The sequence below is a fragment of the Protopterus annectens genome, chromosome 1.part2 (assembly GCF_019279795.1).
Source record: "Protopterus annectens isolate FY-2018-M chromosome 1.part2, PAN1.0, whole genome shotgun sequence".
NCBI lineage: Eukaryota > Metazoa > Chordata > Ceratodontiformes > Protopteridae > Protopterus > Protopterus annectens.
The window spans coordinates 722232840-722253753 of record NC_056727.1 but is presented as its reverse complement, the minus strand read 5'-3'; the positions used below and the strand labels follow the sequence as shown (position 1 = coordinate 722253753).

General features: G+C 37.3%; 1 protein-coding gene across 1 annotated transcript in view; it reads right to left on the bottom strand.

The window, feature by feature from the left end:
• LOC122792408 (kinesin-like protein KIF28P) overlaps positions 1-20914 on the bottom strand; it is a 1102337-nt gene that overhangs the window by 452632 nt on the left and 628791 nt on the right. Inside the window, exon 12 of the mRNA XM_044060197.1 lies at positions 15301-15361. Within this exon, the coding sequence (XP_043916132.1) occupies positions 15301-15361 (61 nt within the window). The remainder of the gene's footprint in view (positions 1-15300; positions 15362-20914) is intronic.

The following is a 20914-nucleotide window of genomic DNA, read 5'->3' as shown; positions in this document are numbered from 1 at the left end:
AATGTACTATTGACATGGTGTTCCAGTTCAGCTTGCCCACATCTGATTTAATGTTTGGAATCTGTCACGTAGTTGGATTACTGCCTCGTACAATTTGTAACCGATTTGTCATAGTTATAGACCCACGATCCTGAACTGTTAAAAACACAGAAATTTGTCAGCTGTAACTGTTGGACAGTTTTCTGCTGTCATTCACCAGTTCCTTTCAGTTCCCAATTCATATGGTCCAGGTGAGTTATTTGCAACCCTCTCATGTGGGTTTACTTAAAATAATCTAAACTGCATAATACCGACAACAAAAATATCTAAACTGCAAAATATCTAAACAAAAAATATTGACAAAATTAAAGTTATTCTAAGGAAGGGGTTATGCCCTTTCCCCACTGTTGTTTGACCTCATAGTTGGTATATATAATTAGCAGGGGGTGGGGGTGTAGGGTGTTGCCACCTGCAAAAACATTGTTTTTTGGTATGGTTAAATGTTGTCAATATTTTGTGTTTAGATATTTTTGCTGTTGATATTTTAGCTGTCAATATTGTGCAGTCTAGCTTATTTTAAGTAGCCTCATTTCATGTAGGTGTTATTCACCTCACCTTGTGTAAACCCTAATTCAATTCAGAACTCCATGAGGTTAGAAGACAGAAAAGATGCCCAAGTATAAATGGAGACATACTGGATTCCTTGATGTCAAGCTGAGGCTTGATGGTTATTATACTTTTTTTTGTCCCCTGTCATAATGACAAATGTCCCAATGTCCCACATCCTTTGTCGGGTATACCTGCACTCTAGTCTACCCCAATCAATGCTGAATTTCCAGCCAGGGCAAGTGAGGAGCTTAAGGGCATTCTAGGTGGCAGGGATCTCAACTTCAATTCAGGAATTTATTTTTTATGACCTACCCAAGATCCCATTCCCTCACCTACTTTCACTGATAGCATTCAAAGGCTAATTCCCGCATTGGACCATGCCTCGGCTTAGGGAGCATCACCTTCCTTCAAAGGCTGGGCCTACACATCCCTCCCCACCACTGCCTCAGACACCAGAGATGTTAATCGAACCTGGGTTGCCTGGGCTATAGTTAGGGCTTTATCCCTCTATGCCATGATGCTGGCCTAATAGGTACTGTTTTGGTAATCAAGAAGAGGTCTCTCATAAAAAGGCAGTGCTCCTGTCCAAGAAGATTAATGCTGCATCAAGCCAATCAGTTGTCTTGTCTGGGCTGTTCACAGGCTGAGTAATTTATCAACCAGTAGAACTCAGTTCTCCAAAGAATGTGAGTTGGTTATTCACTTCTTTGTAACTAAGTCAACATCACTGAAGACAGTTTAATCTTCCCCAGTAATCTAATGGGCAATTGTGATGTTGTTAATGAGATCCTGTTTTGGTTTTGATATGAATTCCAGTTGTTAGATTATGTTGAAATCATTTCCTTGATTTCTAATATGTAAATTGTTTTTTGTTATTTGTATTCATAACCAAAAAGTTTAACTTTTGCTTACACTGATGAGCTAGACCCTGTGATTTACCACATCATCTTTTCTTCTTCGAGTAGGGACAGTAATTCCAGCTTTGTTAAATAGGTCTTGGTGGCCTCCATCTTGAACAAGTCTTCTCTTGATCTGAATAATCTTTTAACAATTCCTGTAGATGTACATGCCACAACTTATCCTGTGAATGTTCTAATTATGTATGGTATATCATTGTATTCTTACTGCCTACTTTGTTTGGGTCATAGCCAAAAACTGTTCATGTACCAGACCACTTACCTGGTTACCAAATTAAAATAAAAATATTAAAAAATAAGGAATGGAAGTAGGTATAAGCCAGTAGGGATGTGACAGTAAGCAACTGAAGATAGCTCGAAGTTCTCTGATGCTAGAGTGAGGTAGGAGAGAGACGATGAATATTATTAGTTTAGAGCTGTTTTATTTGATTGTTAAAGCAGTGATGCTGAAAGCATTCTGTGAAGTGTTACTTCTGTGATATTCTAAAGCCTTGGAGCATCAGGCAGTCTTGTAAAGAGGTTTAAGACACTGCACTACTAGACCTTGGGCCTGAGGTAGTCCTGTGTTTGATTATCACAGCCTACATTTCCCTACTGTATGAATTTAAGCAAGTTACTTAACCAGACATTGTTCCTGGCATACCCTTCAAGAGGGACTTCATGTCTGTTTGGCTTAGGCAATTAACAAATGTTACTTAATTTGTTTGTTTGCCTTTATGACTTGGCAGACATAAATTTACAGATCTATGTCAATTTATTAAAACCAAATATGGTTGAGACCATATGGTCAACAATGCAGTTAATCAAAAAACTGACATAAATCCACACAATACTCGCTAACAACACAATATTTTTGCAGGGGGGCATGTCCCCTGCACCTCCCACACCTCCTGCTAGTTATTTATACCAACTCCATGATCACACTACAGTGGACAAATGGGCAAATTCCCTGATCTCTACTGTATTGTGATCTCAGTCAGAATGGTTCAATGAATCAAATTGTCGAACATATAGTCTCGACGCTATGGGTTTCGACAATTTGGTCCTTCGACCAATTGACATAGACCCAAATTCACAGCAGGGTTATCACATACGGCCGTGCTTGCTTTTGGAGGAGGACACTATTAAGTACTTATAAAAGGTGGCAAGAACTTTTAAGTGTGTCTACTTAAGGTGTATATGGCTAGGCCTCTTATGGTTCCTGTCATCTCTTATCTGGCATTGTTCCTACATCATGTGGAAACTATTCTTAAAAACAATTTTATATTTTATATTTTTAAATAGTTTTATATGTTTGAATGGGAATATTTTAGACAGATTAGGTGGTTGCAGCTTTGGCCCTAGTGTATAACACCAGACTGAAAACCAATTTTGTTTTTAAATTATTTTAATTCTCAACTAAAACAGTATTTTAAGATTTTAGTGTGATATTTTTACTATACAGAAGGGCAGTATTTTTGAATTGAGTGACTCTTATTTTTCTTGACAAGTCATCTAATGTTTTTTAAAGTCTATCCACACATCAGTGCAAGATTCCATTTATCATCTGGATTTTCTACTCTCAGAAGATTATACTAACATTAGATTTGAAATGAGTATATGTAGACAACCTACTTTTTCCAATAGTCACCTCCAAGTGACCATCCCTTTTGACAGAAAATAAATCTAGTCAAAGTGAAAATGCTATGGCTATAAAGATTAATTTCTAATAAAGAAACCTTCATTTTAGAGAGATTATCTGAAGAATTTATTTACTGAAAGATGGCATCCAAGGACATTGGTGGACAATATAGCTATGAAAGTCTATATTAGTAGGTAGTCAAGGTTCTGACCAGTTTTAGGGAGTCTAGATGGTAAACAACGGCTAGTAGTTCTACTAACACTATATGACATACTACAGGTGATATTATTAGTATCATTACTTCTGATGTTACTGTGGTTAATAAAACATTGCTAAATCAGTGGTTATTTCATATTTTGATAAAGCTATGAATATTTAAGCATCAGTTATAAAAAAAATGGAGGGCAGTATTATTGAATTCCACATCTACCAGCCAAATTAGGGTGTAAACTAAAATTTGTTTTTAAAAAAGAAAGGAATCATAATTGGAGAATAACAAAACAGTAAAAAGTATAATAAATAATTAACCCATAGAATGACATGATAAAATATGGTTGTTGTCAACGATGTAATTTTATTTATGATACCACTTTTAATTTCTCCAAGTCTTTTGGGTTTCTAATACCATGACAGGAATGGACCCCATTCCTAAGTCAAAGTACAATTAAAGTTCATGAAATTAGTATTGTTTCAATCTTTGATGTCAGCCAAAAGTGCTTTTCACAGCACCCGCAATGTGCCCAGTAATGACTCCTTCTGCAATTTGTTTGGGGTTACATGTATTTAAGACCCATTTGTTGCTCCTACTACTATTGGAAATGTCTGGGTATCTTTCTTCCACATTGCTTTCATTTCTGCCTGCAATCCTGGTATTTTATGACTTTGTGTCTTTTTGTATGCAAGACACTGTAGTCACTGGGTGTGGCAATTTCAATGATCAATGCTACTTTTGTCTTCTTTCTATGGATAACTATATCCGTTTTTCCTATCATCTATCTTTTGAACTGTTGGTAATGGGTGATCCCATGTGATGTAAACTTCATCATTTTCTGTGATGCATTGTGGCTCATGTTTCCAGCATTTTTCAGCCACTTCAATACCATAATGTTTGTACAATCCCCAGTGCAACAGTCTTGCCACATTATTATGCCTTTCAGTATAAAGTCCTTCTCCCATTAGTATGTCACAACCAGCAACAAGGTGTGCGAATGTTTCCAGTTCGGTTTAATAAAACCTACAATTGTCTGTTTCTCCCACATGTTCAATGGACTTTGTAAATCAGAGTGTACGTAGCCCATTATCTTGGGCAACCAATATTAACCTTTCATCACTTGGTTTGAATTCACCTCTCTTTAACCATTCCTGCATTCATTCCTAATCAACATGAGGTTCTTCCAGAAGTTTTCTATACTTGCAACTATATTTATGCATTTTCCACATTTCTTGTCTTCTCATCTGGTCCTTCACCTTATATTATTTCTTTTGCTTTTTGTCACATTCAGTTGCTGCCTGATTTTTATCTACTTCTGGTATGATTTCCATTCCTGCTTGAAGATGATGTGCTTCTGCTAGATTAAGCAAAGAAGTCATCTTAGATTTATTCTCCTCATGTTTCAAAACTTTCACTACATTTGGGTCATGTGAGGTGAGCAGATATGTGTGGAGTTCCACGATTGCAGATCTATACATGCAATCAGTGTCAAGGAGGCCCATCCCTCCTTCAGAACAAGGAATATATAATCTTGGAATGCACTGATTTTTATAAATCATTTGGTGAGCATGAAGCATCCTTCTTGTTTTCCCATCTAATCTATCCAACACAATTTGGGGCCAGTCATTCACTCCAAAGCTGTAAGTTAGGACAGGAAGAACAAATTGGTTTATAGCTTGAATTTTGTTCCTAGATGTCATTGCTGTTTTCAGTATTAATTTTAGTCTTCTAAAAATATTCTTAAGTTTTAGCCACATTTGTTCATGTTTTATTGTTGATCTTTCATTAATTCCTAAATACTTATACACTGCCTCTTGCTCAAGTTCTTTTATATCACACTCTTGTCCCAAACTGATGTTTTCTTGGTGCTGCAGTTTTCCTGCTTTAAAGGTTGCTTTTGCACATTTATCAAGACCAAATTACATTCTTATATCATCTGAAAAAGTTTTGACAACTTGCAGTTGTGCTTTCAGTTCCTTATCTTATGAGCTATACATTTTTAAATCATCGACAAAGAGAAGATGAGAAGTCTTTACATTTGTTGTTTTCTAGGAGCCAAATTATAGCCGTGGCCTAAGCTGTTAAGTAGACAGCTTAATGGGTTAAGGGCAAGGCAGAACAGCAGCGGTGACAGAGATTCACCCTGGAATATCCCCCTTTGAATTTCTTTCCCTAGAATAATGATTTGTCCTTTACCATGGCTTAATTGCAAAGTGGTCTGTCATTGTTTCATAGTCACTGTAATGTAGCAAACAGTGTAGGGTGTATCTTATACATTTTTAAGCACTCTTTTATCCATGAATGTGGGATACATGCCATACTTAGATTCTTCCCCTTTTTATAGTTCTCCACTATGATTTTATTTAACAATAAATGATCCTTTGTTCCATATGACTTTATTTTTTGCCCTTTTGTTCTACTGTCATAATTGAGTTTTCTTCTAAATGACTATAAACCCTGTTCGCATCAATTCCTGTATATAATTTATACATCATTGGAAGGCAAGTTATTAGTCTATAATTTTTAGGGTAGCTTGCAGGTTCACTCCTAAGTAGGAGCATTGTTTTTCCTGTTGTTAGCCAGGTTGGTGTCTGTCTGGGGTGCCTATATAAATAGTTCTTACTCATAGCTAAATCTTCATGCAAAGATGTTTATACTTTTGACCAAAAGTTAGATATTGCATCTGGGCCTGGGGTTTTCCAATTAGAGGCTTTTCTTAACTTTGTTTCAATGTCCCTGGCTGTTATTTCATCCCATTTCATATCCTGTACCTTTAAACTTCTTATTCTTTCTTTTACTTCTTCTATCCATTTAGCATCTTTGTTATGTTCCACAGGATCTTCATACATACTTCTCCAAAATGTATCTATTTCTTCTCTTTTTGGCGTCTTTCAATTCCTTTTACCCTTTTCCCAATTCTCTATAAAACTTTTTTGGGTCATCAATAAATTGCTTAGTTTGCACTTTTCCTTTATATTTATCTGTGTATCTTCTAAGTTTTTCCGCCTCTGCTGAGATTTTTAGTTTATTTACAATAGTGCATGATAGATCCTGGTCTGTTCTAATACTGTACAATGCTTTTATCACATCTATCTTTCTTAGTATTTTTTGTTGATCTGTTCCCTCCTTCTATATTCTTCTAACAGTGACACTTCTTGTCTTAATTGCTTTATAGTTTTCTCTATTCGATACTTCCATGATGGAATTCAATTTCTCCCCTTCCTTTCCCTCACTACCTTGTGTTCTTGTGGTAGAACATTATCAGTTATTAATTTAGCTGCACTGCAATATATCCTCTTTACTTCTGTTATATCATATGGATCTCTATGGATAGTCCTAATTACTGTGTTCATTTGTTTTATCAAACTTCTGACTTTTTGGGTTGTATTGACCTTCTGCAGTATTCTGACTTTTCAGGTTTTACTGACCTTCTGCAGTCTATTTCTTTCATTGATCTTATTATGTCTATCTATGTCTATTAAATTAAGCAACTCTTCTCTTAGCTCATTTTCTTCTAAACTGAGGGCACATTTTTTGTTTTCTATTTCCTGCGGGCATTCTATAGAAAGTTCAGTAGCATCTTCCTGTGGCACATTTTCTTCAATTTCATCCTGTGCCATCCGTTGCTCTGTCATATGGGAACTCACTGGCTTATCACTCCTCAGCATTGACTGCATCAGTTTCCACAGTTTCCTGTTACTTCCCTTGCTGTCTTGCTTCAAGTGAATGTTGATACTGGTTTCCTGTGGAAGGCTCCAAAATATCTTCATATGGCACCTGACCAATTACTTCCCATTCCACTGGTTTAACCTTAATTTGGATATCGATTGGTCTATCCTTTGGTGCTTTCTGAATTAGATTTTCTACACTGAATCCTTCACTTTGCAGGTACTCGATAATTTTAGTTTCTATTTCTTTAACTTCTCCATTACTAATCTCCTTTTCTACTTTTCTTGTTTGTCTTCCTATTTTTTGTATTGTAAAGTTTTCCATGTCCAGATTCCTTTGCCTGTATTTTTCGTCAAATATCTTTGGTGCTGCTCTTTTTGTATTGATTAGTTTTGTGTTCTCCTTTGCATAAATGTTACACCATATTAAATGTCTTTTTCTTTCCCATGTCCATATTTCTTCTTCAGACGTCTCCTGGTCTTCCTGATTCTCCTTACTTTGTGGACTCGCTCCATCTTGCTGTGATGCAACCTGTGTTAGACTTTTTACACCAAATCTTTCACTTTGCAGGCACTCCGTAACTTCAACTTCTATTTTTTTTTTTATTTCTACTTTACTAATATTTTTTTCTACATTCCCTCTTTTTGATATTATTTTTTATTGTGAAATTTTCCGTGTCTGGGTGCCTTTGCCTGTATTTCTCTTCAGATATCTTTGGGACTGCTTTCTTTATATTGATCAATTTGGCTTTCATTTTTGCATAAATATTGCATCATATCGAATCTCTCTTTCTTTCCCATGTCCATATTTCATTTTTCTTCTTCTTCTTCTTCTTCTTCTTTTGGCTGCTCCCATTAGGGGTTGCCACAGCGGATCAGCTGTTTCCATTTCTTCCTGTCCTCTGCATCTTGCTCTGTCACACCAACCACTTGCATGTCCTCTCTCACCACATCCATAAACTTTATCTTAGGCCTTCCTCTTTTCCTGTTACCCGGCAGCTTCATCCTTAGCATCTTTTTCTCAATATAATCTGCATCCCTCCTCAGCACATGTCCAAACCAACATAATCTTGCCTCTCTGGCTTTGTCTCCAAACCTTCCAACCTGGGGTGACCCTCTAATATACTTATTCCTAATCCTGTCCATCCTCGTCACACCCAGTGCAAATCTTAACATCTTCAACTCTGCCATGTCAAGCTCTGACTCCTGCCTTTTTGTCAATGCCACTGTCTCCAACCCATATAACAGCTGGTCTCACTACCCTCTTGTCGACCTTCCCTTTCACTCTTACTGGTACTCATCTGTCACAAATCACTCCTGACACTCTTCTCCACCCTCTCCATCCTGCCTGTACTCTCTTCTTCACCTCTCTTTCACACTCACCATTACTCTGAACTGTTGATCCCAAGTATTTAAACTCATCCACCTTCGCCACCTCTACTCCCTGCATCTTCACCATTTTTCTATCCTCCCACTCATTCACACACATAGATTCTGTCTTAGTCCTGCTGACCTTCATTCCTCTTCTCTCTAGAGCATATCTCCACCTCTCCAGGGTCTCCTCCACCTGTTACCAAAATACAAAACTAAAAACCAGCAAAAAAAACACAAAAAGCAAGTGAAGCCAAGAAAGGTTACTCAGCAGACTATTAAATGTTAAAACATTAAATTGGAATTTTTAACATTTAATAGCCTGCTGAGTAACCTTTCTTGGCTTCACTTGCTTTTTATGTTTTCTCCTCCACCTGTTGCCTACTCTCACTACAGATCACAATGTCATCTGCAAACATCATAGTCCACGGGGACTCCTGTCTGATCTCGTCTGTCAACCTGTCCATCACCACTGCAAATAAGAAAGGGCTCAGAGCTGATCCTTGATGTAATCCCACCTCCACCTTAAACGCATCCGTCACTACCACCGCAGACCTCACCGCTGTCACAATACCCTCATACATATCCTGTACCACTCTTAAATATGTCTCTGACACTCCTGACTTCCTCATACAATACCACAACTTCTCTCTAGGCACCCTGTCATATGCTTTCTCTAAGTCCACAAAGACACAATGCAACTCCTTAACTGACATTCTCTGTACTTCTCCATCAACAGTCTCAGAGCAAACATTGCATCTGCGGTGCTCTTTCCTGGCATGAAACCATACTGCTGATCACTAATCATCACCTCCCTTCTTAACCTAGCTTCCACTACTCTTTCCCATAACTTCATGCTGTGATTGATCAGTTGAATCCCTCTGAAGAAGTCAGTTCCTTTGACGAAAACGTGTGTGTTTGTTTGTGATATCTAATTTAGCACATTAATAAACCTTGTGGTTATCCTGCCTGTGGTCAGTACCTTATTGCGAGTAAACGTGTCCTGGTGATTCCGGTCTGGTGTAGCTGCTTTGTGGATTTTGAATCCCTCTGTAGTTACTACAGCTCTGCACATCACCCTTATTCTTAAATACTTTTCAAAAATCTCTGGGTTTTGTTGTTTATATTTTTGCACTTCCTCAGATGCTTCTTTTTACAAACAGATCAAAGCTTCTTGATCTATATACTGTTTTTCACAAATCTGTTGTATTAATGAATATAAATTTTTATCTGAAGTTTCTGAAAGATTTTCTTGTGGAAGTATTTTTCTTTCCTTGAATTTCTCTCTTAATCATTTTGTATATCTTGTGTCTAGAAATTCTGAGCTTTTTGCATAATAGTAACAATACATAATTTCTTTCTTATCCTCAATAGTCCACTTTATCATCTTTATGGCTCTTCTTTGGCCTATCAGTTTTTGTGATTTTTGTGTCCTCCCCCTGGGCCTGGCCTGATCCCATTGTATGAATGTTTCCGTATTTTGAGGATTCTACACTGTCGTTTTTTCCATTCCTGGCACCAGTTTGCCTACCAGGATTGGACATTTTTTATCATGGGCCTTGTGCACCCAGCTATCTTTTGTTTTATCTGTAACCTATTTCTGTCCATGATATGTGCTATACAAATGCAGTCTATATATCAGTGCTGTCTTGGTGAGATTTTGTGAAACAACAGGGTCCACCTCATGAAGGCACTCACCAAGACTTGAGGGTGAATTCAGTATCAGAAATACTACTCTCCTTTGCTTGCTGACTTGTCATCTCTCCATTCAGACTCATTCAGACTCTTCTGGCTCAGTATAGGTGATTCCATTTACAATGAGCTCTGCACACAGTTGTCTATTACCTCAAAGGTAATACACAATTTCCCCATTTAGATTCATAATACAGCTAACTGCAGGGTCATTCCATTATAGCTGCTTCTCAGCTGCATAGTTATTTTAAGTTCTTTTTAAAGGGAATATTTGGTTTACTATAATTCCTCTTGAGTTTGTGAATTCAGAGGAGGATTAAGCTGTAGGGAAAAAAAAGAAGAAAGGAATATAAATCACAATAAGAGAAGGAAGTGGTATTGTCAGTGTAGAGAAAGAAAAAACAAACTGTGGAACTTTAACCTGTGCATATTCCAATCAATCTGAACTTTTAAAAATAACATTAAGCAAGTTTTGGTCCTTTGTTAACAAAATATCAAAAACAATTAATGACTTTCAGGCTTCATACTACTTTTACATTGCATTCAGGTTGGATATATACTCAAAGGAGCAGCAGTTGCAGTACATTGAGGCAAAGCCTAGCTAAACAGGCATGTGAAAAAAGGATGTAAAAGGCTGCCCACGTACAACTAATGGTATGCTACTTATATAGATGTTTCAGCAATTCGTTTATTCAAAATCTTGGCGGCCTGCAAGCATTTTGTTAAACTACTATCCTGTTTATTACAGACAGCACAACAGTCCATTATTGTTTTAAGGGAATACAAAGCAACTGACTCAAATTACAGACTGCAACCATAGTACTAATTAGCAGTTTGTTGGGATAAGCACATTATTATATAATAAAAAGTGCCAAAAAGTAAAACCAACACCAAATGATTTATTGTAGTGACCAGTTAAATTAAAAGATTAACCAATATTTAGCATTGCAACAGAACATTAGAAGGTAGTATAGTGCCAATGTATTGTCTCTTCTTCAAAGCAAAGAAGGATGAATATAAGGTATTTAAAACCTAGTCTCTTATAGTTTATGTACGCGAATGGATAGTTCTGGGATATTGCCCCCTTTACTGTTAGTTCCACTTTTTTTTTGTTTTGTTTTTGTTTTTATTTCTTTTTTTCTCCCTTTGGACAAGTAAGCTATTTTAGTTTGCATTTTATAACATATTAATTTTGTGCACAGAAAGTGGTTGCTGGTATTGAATTTGCTGAACTGGGGGTTGCTTCTCTACTTCGTGTTTTGGAATTTCCATGTTGGGTGGTGACTCTTTACAAATACCTTTTTCAATAAATGTTTATAGTGTTATTGGGGAGAATATGATTTATTGTGAGGCTAGTCACTTTGTTGACTTAGAGCAGAAATATTTGTAAATGTTACTAGATTGTAACTTAAATTTGTACCATCTTTAATATCTATATTTAAAAGTGGCATCACTACTAAACATGATGAGTGGCAGGAGAAAGCCATATAACCATGCTGCTTGTTTTGTTTGATTAATAATGAAACTCCAAAGGATGGGAAGTATTTTATTAATACTGAAGAAATGCATGACAACATGCTGAACAGAACTAGTGCCTCTGTACTGTCTAAAGTTAGTCTAATGTAATTGCTTAATATATTTTATAGGTTCATTGACAATACTAGGCTATTGGCCCAGAGGCTCTTATAACCCTAGCCAAGAATTTCACCCATGTTCCCACAAAGTCAGCACCTGTTTTCCCTGTCCAGCAGGGACACAGGTGGGTTCCCAGGGGTATATTTTCTGTTTCCCATCCAGTTATCCAGGTTCCTCTTAAAGAGGGCTAGTGAGGTACTCTTCTTGACATGGAGAGGGAGTCTATTCCACAGATGGGGGAGTCATTGGGACCTAAATCTATCCCACCAACAAGTTCTATCAACGTCACTGACCAGGTTGATACCTTGCATACGGGTTGTGTGAGTGGAGTTTGACTTATGGATATGCAGCAACTCCATCAAGCCTGAGTCTGAAACGGCCTTGTATACCAGACACAGGTCACCTCTGAGCAGTATGTATGACACTGAGTAGAGGGACAGGGTTTTTAGCCTATCTGTATGGCATAGGTATGTGAGACCCTGGATTTTCCTGGTCAGGAACCTCTGTGGTCTCTCCAACTGCTGCATGTGCTTGGCAAGGTACATGCCGAAGGGGGGCACTGTATTCGATAATGGGTCTGATAAGAGAGGAGTACAGAGATGTTATTACCTCATTGTTCCTGGATGAAATACCCTTATTTATGAGGTGGGCCATGTAGAAAGCCTTCTGTACAATGGAGGCAACGTGGTGGTCAAAAGTCAGGCTGCTATCAACCTGGGTGCCCAAGTCCCTCACGACTAATTGCATGCTTAAATACATTGTTATTAATGTGATAATTAGTGGGGACACCATTTTCCCCAAAGAGGATAATGATGCATTTCTTGGCATTCAGTTTCAGGCCATGCTTCTGGCACCAGTCATAAGTTTGGCTAAGGTCCTCTTAGAGGATGTTCACATCACTAGGGGAATTTATGAGAGTGCCCAGCTTGCAGTCATCTGCAGACTTGGTCAGCCACAGACCACTGGTTTTGGCTTGCACCTCAGAAAAGTATATCACAAACAGTAGAGGGCACAAGACCAATCCTTGGGGTACGCCGCTTGTTACAGGTCTACTACTAGAGGTGGCTTCCCCTGTTTTGACTGAGTGGGTTCTATCAGTGAACCAGTTAGCTACCCATCTGGTAACATATGGGTTGATGCCTAGCTGGGAGAGTTTATCCATTATGCTCGAGTGGGGAATAGAGTCGAAGGCTTTGGCTAGGTCAAGGTAAGCAGTGTACACTGTCTTGCCCTCATCCATGGGTTTGGTGACTGTTTCGAAGAAGGCGACCAAGTTTAACAGACATGATCTCCCTTTGACAAAACCAAACTGTGTGGGATCAAGTGTTTGGAGGTTGCCAATGTCCTTGTTTATAAGGTCCATGATAATGCATTCCATGGCCTTGCAGATCAGGCTAGTTAGGCTGATGGGCTTATAATTGCCTGGGTCGGTGGATGCTCCACCTTTATACTGCCATTGACAGGGACTGCAGAGACATTTGAAGCTGCAAGAACATGATAACTCTCTCAATAATGTTCTGCTGCACATTTTGTTTGTTTTTTAAAGTTGTTTTAAAAATACTGACAAAAATTGCATATTGGAAATTAAGATATGCATGCATGTAAATAAATGTAGTAATATTAAACACATTCAGAGAAAGCTTCTGTACTGTTAGGGTGATTTCTCAGTTACTGGGCAAAATCACCTTTAAGATCATACATGAAAACCACTTTCACCTTGCTCTATAAGGCTGAGGGATACAGAGGATATATGGAAATAAAGTAAAATGTCAATGAAATACAAAGTATTGGGTGCTACAACTTGCAAGTGGAAGCTCACAAGTTACATAACTGCTTGGTACTAACTGAACATCCAGTCATTCATTTTCAGTGCCTGCACTGTTCCTTTGTGACAGTTATTTTGTGAGAAGCAATGAATTAAACACTTCTGACAGGTAACCACCCAAAATGCATGCAGCTTGAAAGTAAAAAGTTATACTCATCACTGGTTTGTCTGTGTCTTGTTTAAAAACAGAGTAAGTAAATCATACTGCTTTTTTATTTCATCTGCTTACATTTACAGAATCTCTACAAAGATCAAGAACAGTATGTTACAACACAAGCCTATGTTTGGTAGCTTCAAGAACAGTACGTTACAACACAAACCTATGTTTGGTAGCTTGAAGAACAGCAGATTACATTACAATACATACCTGTTTGGTAGCTTCAAGAACAGTACATTATAACACAAACCTATGTTTGGTAACTTCCAAGAACAGTACATTACAATACAATCCTATATTTGGTAGCTTCAAGAACAGCACATTACAACACATACCTATCGTTGGTAACTTCAAGAACAGCACATTACAACACATTCCTACGTTTGGTAGCTTCAAGAACAGCACATTACAACACATACCTATGTTTGGTAGCTGCAAGAACAGCACAACAAGTACCCATGTCTGTCCCACACTCACAGTGTACTGCTCTCTACTTCTAATTCAGAGACATGAGCTACACCACAAGAAAGACTGACTGATTCAGTTCTACAATAAGGTTGACATGGATGGATAGAAAAAAGCCTGTTTTGCAAAAGAAAGGCAGTGCTTTTATTATACAGGATCTGTAACACAACTGCTTCTAGGTCAACTATTCAGTGTACGACTTAAGCTTGCCAGCAATTACTTCCATGATGCTTTTATAACCATATCATCACTTGTTAGTTGGAGATGATAGGGTGATTCACAGTGCCATTATTGCATAATGAGTTGTTTAATGGTAAAATAATGTAGAAGATACTATGCATATAATACCCATTTCTTAGCTGAATGTATACGGGAAAGCAACTATGATGTAAGAAAAGTGTCCCAGCGGTGAAGAGGAGAAGGGTTTCAGTCTATGATGCTGGTGATCTGTCTTTGAGTGCTGCTCTCATTGCTATGGAAACAGACAAGGAGTGGAATTTGTGAGCAGCCAGACAGCTGTCTTTACCTTTTAGAGGAAGAAGAGGAAACTGAGGTTGAATAACTTGCTTAATAATATAATATATAAACTGAATTTGTGGGATGCATTACATGATTTATTTAATATATCAGATCCAACAATAGATTATATTATTTACAACTCAATGTTTCATCCTCTAAGAGGTAATAGTAACCCAGCAGTAGACGTGTGCCTAAGGCTAGTTATAATTTTGCTATGTAACTCAATAGTCATGCTTTCTTAGTACAAACTATCAGAAATTTCTAATAGTTCACATGCTCATTATGTACTGCCAAGCACACTTCATAATGTTACATCTGTTGAAACGTATCTTCACATATTATTTTCTGTGTCATTAAACTCATTCCAGTCAATAAATTTTATTTAGACAATTATTAAATATTGCAATAATATCTCAAGAAGTGACAGCTTTCAGTTGCAGAATAAATCAGTGATTTCCTTTTTCATTACTCTGACAAACTATTATGTAAAGTTATCCTAAGAAATACATTCTTTATGGAGTAGACCATACAAATGTTATTAAATTATTCTTTTTAAATATCATACTGATAGTACATTCCAGCATGCTTCCTTACATTGTGCTGTTTCCATACACTTGTTGTTCATACATACCCTAAACCTTTAAGAATGATTGAAGGTGAACATGATGGATCCTGTCCAACTTTGCATACACCTGTAATAGGAGTACAGAAATAAGTCACTGGATGTTCCACAGATTCCCCAACTCTAAAGAGCGGGTCTCACTTGTATAACATCAACATATTGAGAAAAAAATAAATTGTATAAAACTAAATTAATACTAAGGATACTATATTTGAACACGTTGCTCCTAAGTGTCCCTGAAGGGGGCATTCAAGTCTCATGTATATCCACAGCATGATAACCATGTAGTGAAGAAAAGAGAAAGTCCATTTCAATTACAAACATTTAGAATAAAGAGGATTGTGAATCAGGATTATGAATGGGCTGCTGCTCATAACTGGCTTATTGTGAGTTAGAGACACGAATGCCAAGAAGCTCATCTGTCGAGCGAGATGAATCTTGGCATCCATGTTGAGAACTCATAATAATGGTTATGATCAGAGACTTGATCCCAATTCTTTGCCGTTAATGGAACTTTATCTGCTCCAAGTACTACTGGTTACAGGAAAAAAAGAAAAAAGCACAAAGTGTTTTACTGGCTGTGAAAGCCAATAAAGCACTTAATGTGTGTTGTTAAGGTACAAAATAAATTCATACAACACAGTTGAACAGAGTGGAAAGATCTAATTTATTGTAAAAGAACACAAGTACATAGGAGACCAAGCAATCAAGATCTTGTCTCCCCAAACAAAGAAACTGGAGTCATCTATATACTGTAAAAGCTCTGAGAAAACACGTTTGTTATTTAGCAGGCTATAGCCACTGACCAGTTGAAACTAAACACCTCTATGTTGTTTTGCTCATTGAAAATCTGCAGACCCCTTATCTAAGTTTTCCCTTATTAAGCACAAGTTTTATTTCTCCACACTGGCACTAGGATATGTCAAGACATTGGAAAAAATACAGGTCTATGCGATCAGGATCCATTCTTAAACAAGACGGATTTCACTTTCAATGCAAACGTATTATATAAAACACTTCTCCCTTCTCAGTATTGTAATGTATATCACAGCAGACCAATCAGCTTATTTCCTTAAGAATGGGTGAAGGTGGAATCAAAGGAAGAAAATCACAGTTTTTAAATGTTGTTCTAATTCATTTAAAAACTTTATGGAGCAACAGGTTTTCCACTGATATGCATTTTCTGAAAAAATAAAAAGAATACAACAGTATTTCTGGCATGTTTGACTGGCAGTAATCCTTGGTTAGACAGAGTACTTAGGGACAGTTGAAAGACAAGAAAAATACCTAGCAGAAGACCCAATCATAACAGCACTTCGTGGTGTGTGTAACAATGGTCACACACCCCTCCTCCAAGCACTGTTACAATCTGGTCTCATACTATACAAGCGCAGTACAACTTTATTTTTTCTTTATATTGGAACGTAAACAAAAAGAAAAATCTAGCAAAGCTAGACTTTACACTGTGTGATTCCTCAAACCTCTTGTATTAGAGGCAACATAGGATATATGCAAATTACCCTTTAAGGACATCAGGTGTTTCAGCTAAATGGCAATTCTGAATGTCCATGACTTTTTCTTTTAAGTCTATTTATAGACAAATTTAGGCCAATAAAGCCAAACCCAACTAGCTGTGGACATGCATGTTTCTGCCTTATTATGGCATTATCAGCGCAGCATAAGCTGAATGTTTGGCTAACCTTTGAAAACATAGGGTTGTCGTACCCAACTGATATCCATAAATCTTAGGGTGACTGCAAAATATCCCAACTAATAAACTAACAATGAGTAAAAAGGTCACACAGAAAAAACAATTGGTTAAAAAACAAAAAGAAAACTCTAGCAAAGTTAGACTTTCCACTGTGGGATTCCTTAAACCTATCGTATTAGAGGCAACATGGGATATATGCAAATTACTATTAAGGACATCAGGTGTTTCAGCTAAATGGCAATTCTGAATATCCATTACTTTTACTTTTAAGTCTAGTTATGGACAAATTCAGGCCAATAAAGCCAAACTCCACTAGCTGTGGACATGCATGTTTAATGGTAATTTGCATATATCCAATGTCACCTCTAATACAAGAGGTTTAAGGAATCACACAGTGGAAAGTCTAGCTTTGACAGATTTTTCTTTTTGTTTTTTAATCAATTGTTTCTTCTGTGTGACCTTTTAACTCATTGTTTTAGTCATATTGGAACATAATCACTACTCGGCATATACTAAACTATCTTTATTTTTAGATACTGCATCATAATAACTTTCATTTAATCATAATGCACTTGAAATAACCTGTTTTTTTCATTTGCATAAATGATTCATTTAGTTTTGGCAATTAATCATTCCCTTCAGTCAGTTCATATACTATAGGTGCACTGTCTAAGGGCAGGTCCTGTGTCAGTGGTAGATGAACACTGTACTGCATTCTTAGATGACATGTAGCTTTCCTCTCTATGCATTTAAAGTATGTTAAGTAGAAGGTAATATTAGGATAACACCTGTAAAACATTGTTATTAAAAGGATTTCTTATTGCAGTCATAGGTGGTCTTGTACACTTGGGATAAAGCAGAAGGCTCAAAGGTTTTTGAGCCACAGTGTGCTGACTGTGCACTGTATATGAACCACAGTGTGTTGGCTGTGCACTGTATATGAACCACAGTGTGTTGGCTGTGCACTGTATATGAACTATTGAGTTACAGTCTTTCTTTCAGTTAATTAAGACAGTTTATTCAAGTACCTCGAGTGTAATTATATTAGCATATATAAAAACATATCACCAATGTTTAGAACATCCTTCCTTATTCTGCAACCCATTTCTAGTACATTAGTAAGTAGGATAGTAGCCCAAATCTTGAGTTGTCTGTACAGCTAGGGTCAACTAGAGTTTTTATTTCCCTTTTCTTCCTATTGGTCCAGATGTTGGTCATGGCTTTAATAAAGTTAGTTTAAAGCTGAATGGACCATATATTGCCAGTACTCATTTGTGTTGCATGTTCTGCCGATGTAACACTCATTTGTTGTCTTTTTGCAGCAATTACTTGTGCTGTTATATTCCAGTCTGACAATTTCAACTGGACTTCTAGCTCTGTGTTTTAATGTTTATGTACTCAGTTCCTTTTTGCCATACTAGAGCCACTTTTTTACTAAGTAATCTGACCTTTAAAATCCTAACACAAAGCTATTACCACCACTCAAAAGAAAACTACAAGTCAGGGAACCAAACTACTGTTTTAGAAACAGACAAAAAGATGCTATCACCTTTCTCTGGCGTAGACTCAAACTTAATTGTCAAGAAAGTCTTATTTACAATTAGACCTGCTTTGTAGAACCCTCTACATACTAACATAAACAATTCTAAAACACTACCAATATTCAAAAATGAACTTAGTCCTCTTCTAAATACTTATACATAATATAATTTATAATTATATGTATATTGCTACAAATGTATCTCTCTCTCTACCTCTATGCAAGTAAATTTGCAAAGTTTGCATGTACACAATGTTCTCAATGCACAGTATTAATTATATTAAATACTTGGAAAAAAAAAACATGCTGTACCTTTGTACCCAGCTTGTTACCGAAAAGATTCTATAGACGTGTTCACTCACCTATAGAATCATAGGAGGTTACTAGGCTAACAACCCTAGAACCTTTTTAAGCTTAGCCATTCATGCATTAATTTTCCCAGTTATCATTACTGTAGACTAGAATGGCTTTGGAATATGCCTGTACCTTAGGGCATCTACAAGCTACCCTGGTCCATAAGGGACACAGGTGATAAGCCAAGGAGAATTTGCAGTTTTCCCATCTATAGATCCAATTGTGTTCGAATAGGCTTAGGGAAGAGCTGTGCTTCACACAAATGGAAAGTCTGTTACAGAGACGGAATAATCTCTGATATACACATCTGTCCCTCCAACATGTTTTGTTTATGTTACAGAATAGGTTTACATCCTTAGATTGGATAATTCTTGTGGTGTTTGCTTTGCAAGTGTGTAGCAGATACATCAGGGCTTAATCGGAGAATGCTTTCTAGGTTAGGCACAGATCACTCCTCAGTAGTCTGTAGGAGACAGGGAAGGGGCTTTGCGCTGGTCATCATGGGACATGTTATTTACACATCTTTGGGGGATTCATTGATTGCACCCATCTTGCAGTCATCAGCAAATCTGGCCAGCCAAAGGCCCTCTACATTTGTCTTGACTTTAGATAAATAAATTTAGAATAGGAGGCCTGGGTACTGAGCCTTGTAGGATACCACTAGTAACAGGCCTCTTGTTACAGGTGGATTTTCCCACCCTAATGCCACGTGTCCTGTGGGTCATTTGGCTCTCCATTGGGTAACACAGGGATTTATGCCTACATTTGTGAGTTTTGTCTATACTACCCGTGATGTATTGTGCAAATGCATTTGCCAGGTCTAGGTAAGCAGTATGTACGGTTTTGTCCTTGTCCATGGCTCTAGTGGCCTTCTCAACGAAGTCCACCAGGTTTAGTAGGCATGACCTGCCCTTTACAAAACCAAACTTGGATTTGTCCAGTATTTGAAGATTTCCTATGTCTTTGTTTATCAAGTCCACAATAATTCTTTCTATGGCCTTGCATATAAGACTAGTCAAACTTATGGATCTGTAGTTCCCTGGGTCTGTTGATGGTCCCCTTTTGTATTGAAGGATGACCAGACCAGTTTTCCATTCCCTAAGGACAAAGCTTGTCTGGAAGCTGTGGTTGAATAGAGATTCTAGTGGGCCAGACAGGTTATCCAAGTGTAAAATAAATGACCTGATTGCTTGAGAAAATAGGCAAATTCTACATGTAAGCCATAGTTTTTTCTTCAATAAGCTCTGCCTTTTTAGATGGCTAAATTCACTACTAAAAGTGACACAATAAGCTATAATATGCTATGAATTACATGGACTCAAACCTTTCAAAAAGAGCAGCATATAGTGTGTGTGTGTGCATGTGTGTGTGTGCGTGTGTGTGTGTGTGTGTGTGTGTGTGTGTGTGTGTGTGGTGCAAAGATTTTAAAATTTCAAAAGCAGCAAACAGGTATATCAAACTGGTTACACACCTTAAAAGAATTCTTCAGTACTGCACAGAATGTGATAATCTAATCCAGTGAAGAAGCCCTTTTTGTGGTAAAACCATATTAGTTATAAAGTGATTTTATTTGTAAACCATCCCATGAATGTAGATGCAATTCATTTTATACCTACAGCAAATATTATAGTTTTACAGCAAGATTTTAAATCCACCCCCAACCACTTTTCCCATTTTTGCACATGGGGTCAGAATGTCATTTCAACAGTTGTTCTTCTATACCACACATATACCACTCACACTATTGACCAATTTACAGTGTCCAGTGCACTGAGTGCATGTCTTTGGAATGTGACAGGTAATCGGAGCACCCGGAGAAAACTCATGCAAACACAGGGAAGATATGCAGACTCTGCACAGAAGGCATCCCAGTAGAGAATTGAACTGTAGAATATTTCTGATTTTTTGTTACTGAGGATCACTTGTCTGTGACAAATAAAGGCTTGTTGCTTTGAAACATTATCTGGGTTTCATGATTTTTGGAAATTATTGTGACTGAGTTCATCAATGAAGTTTTA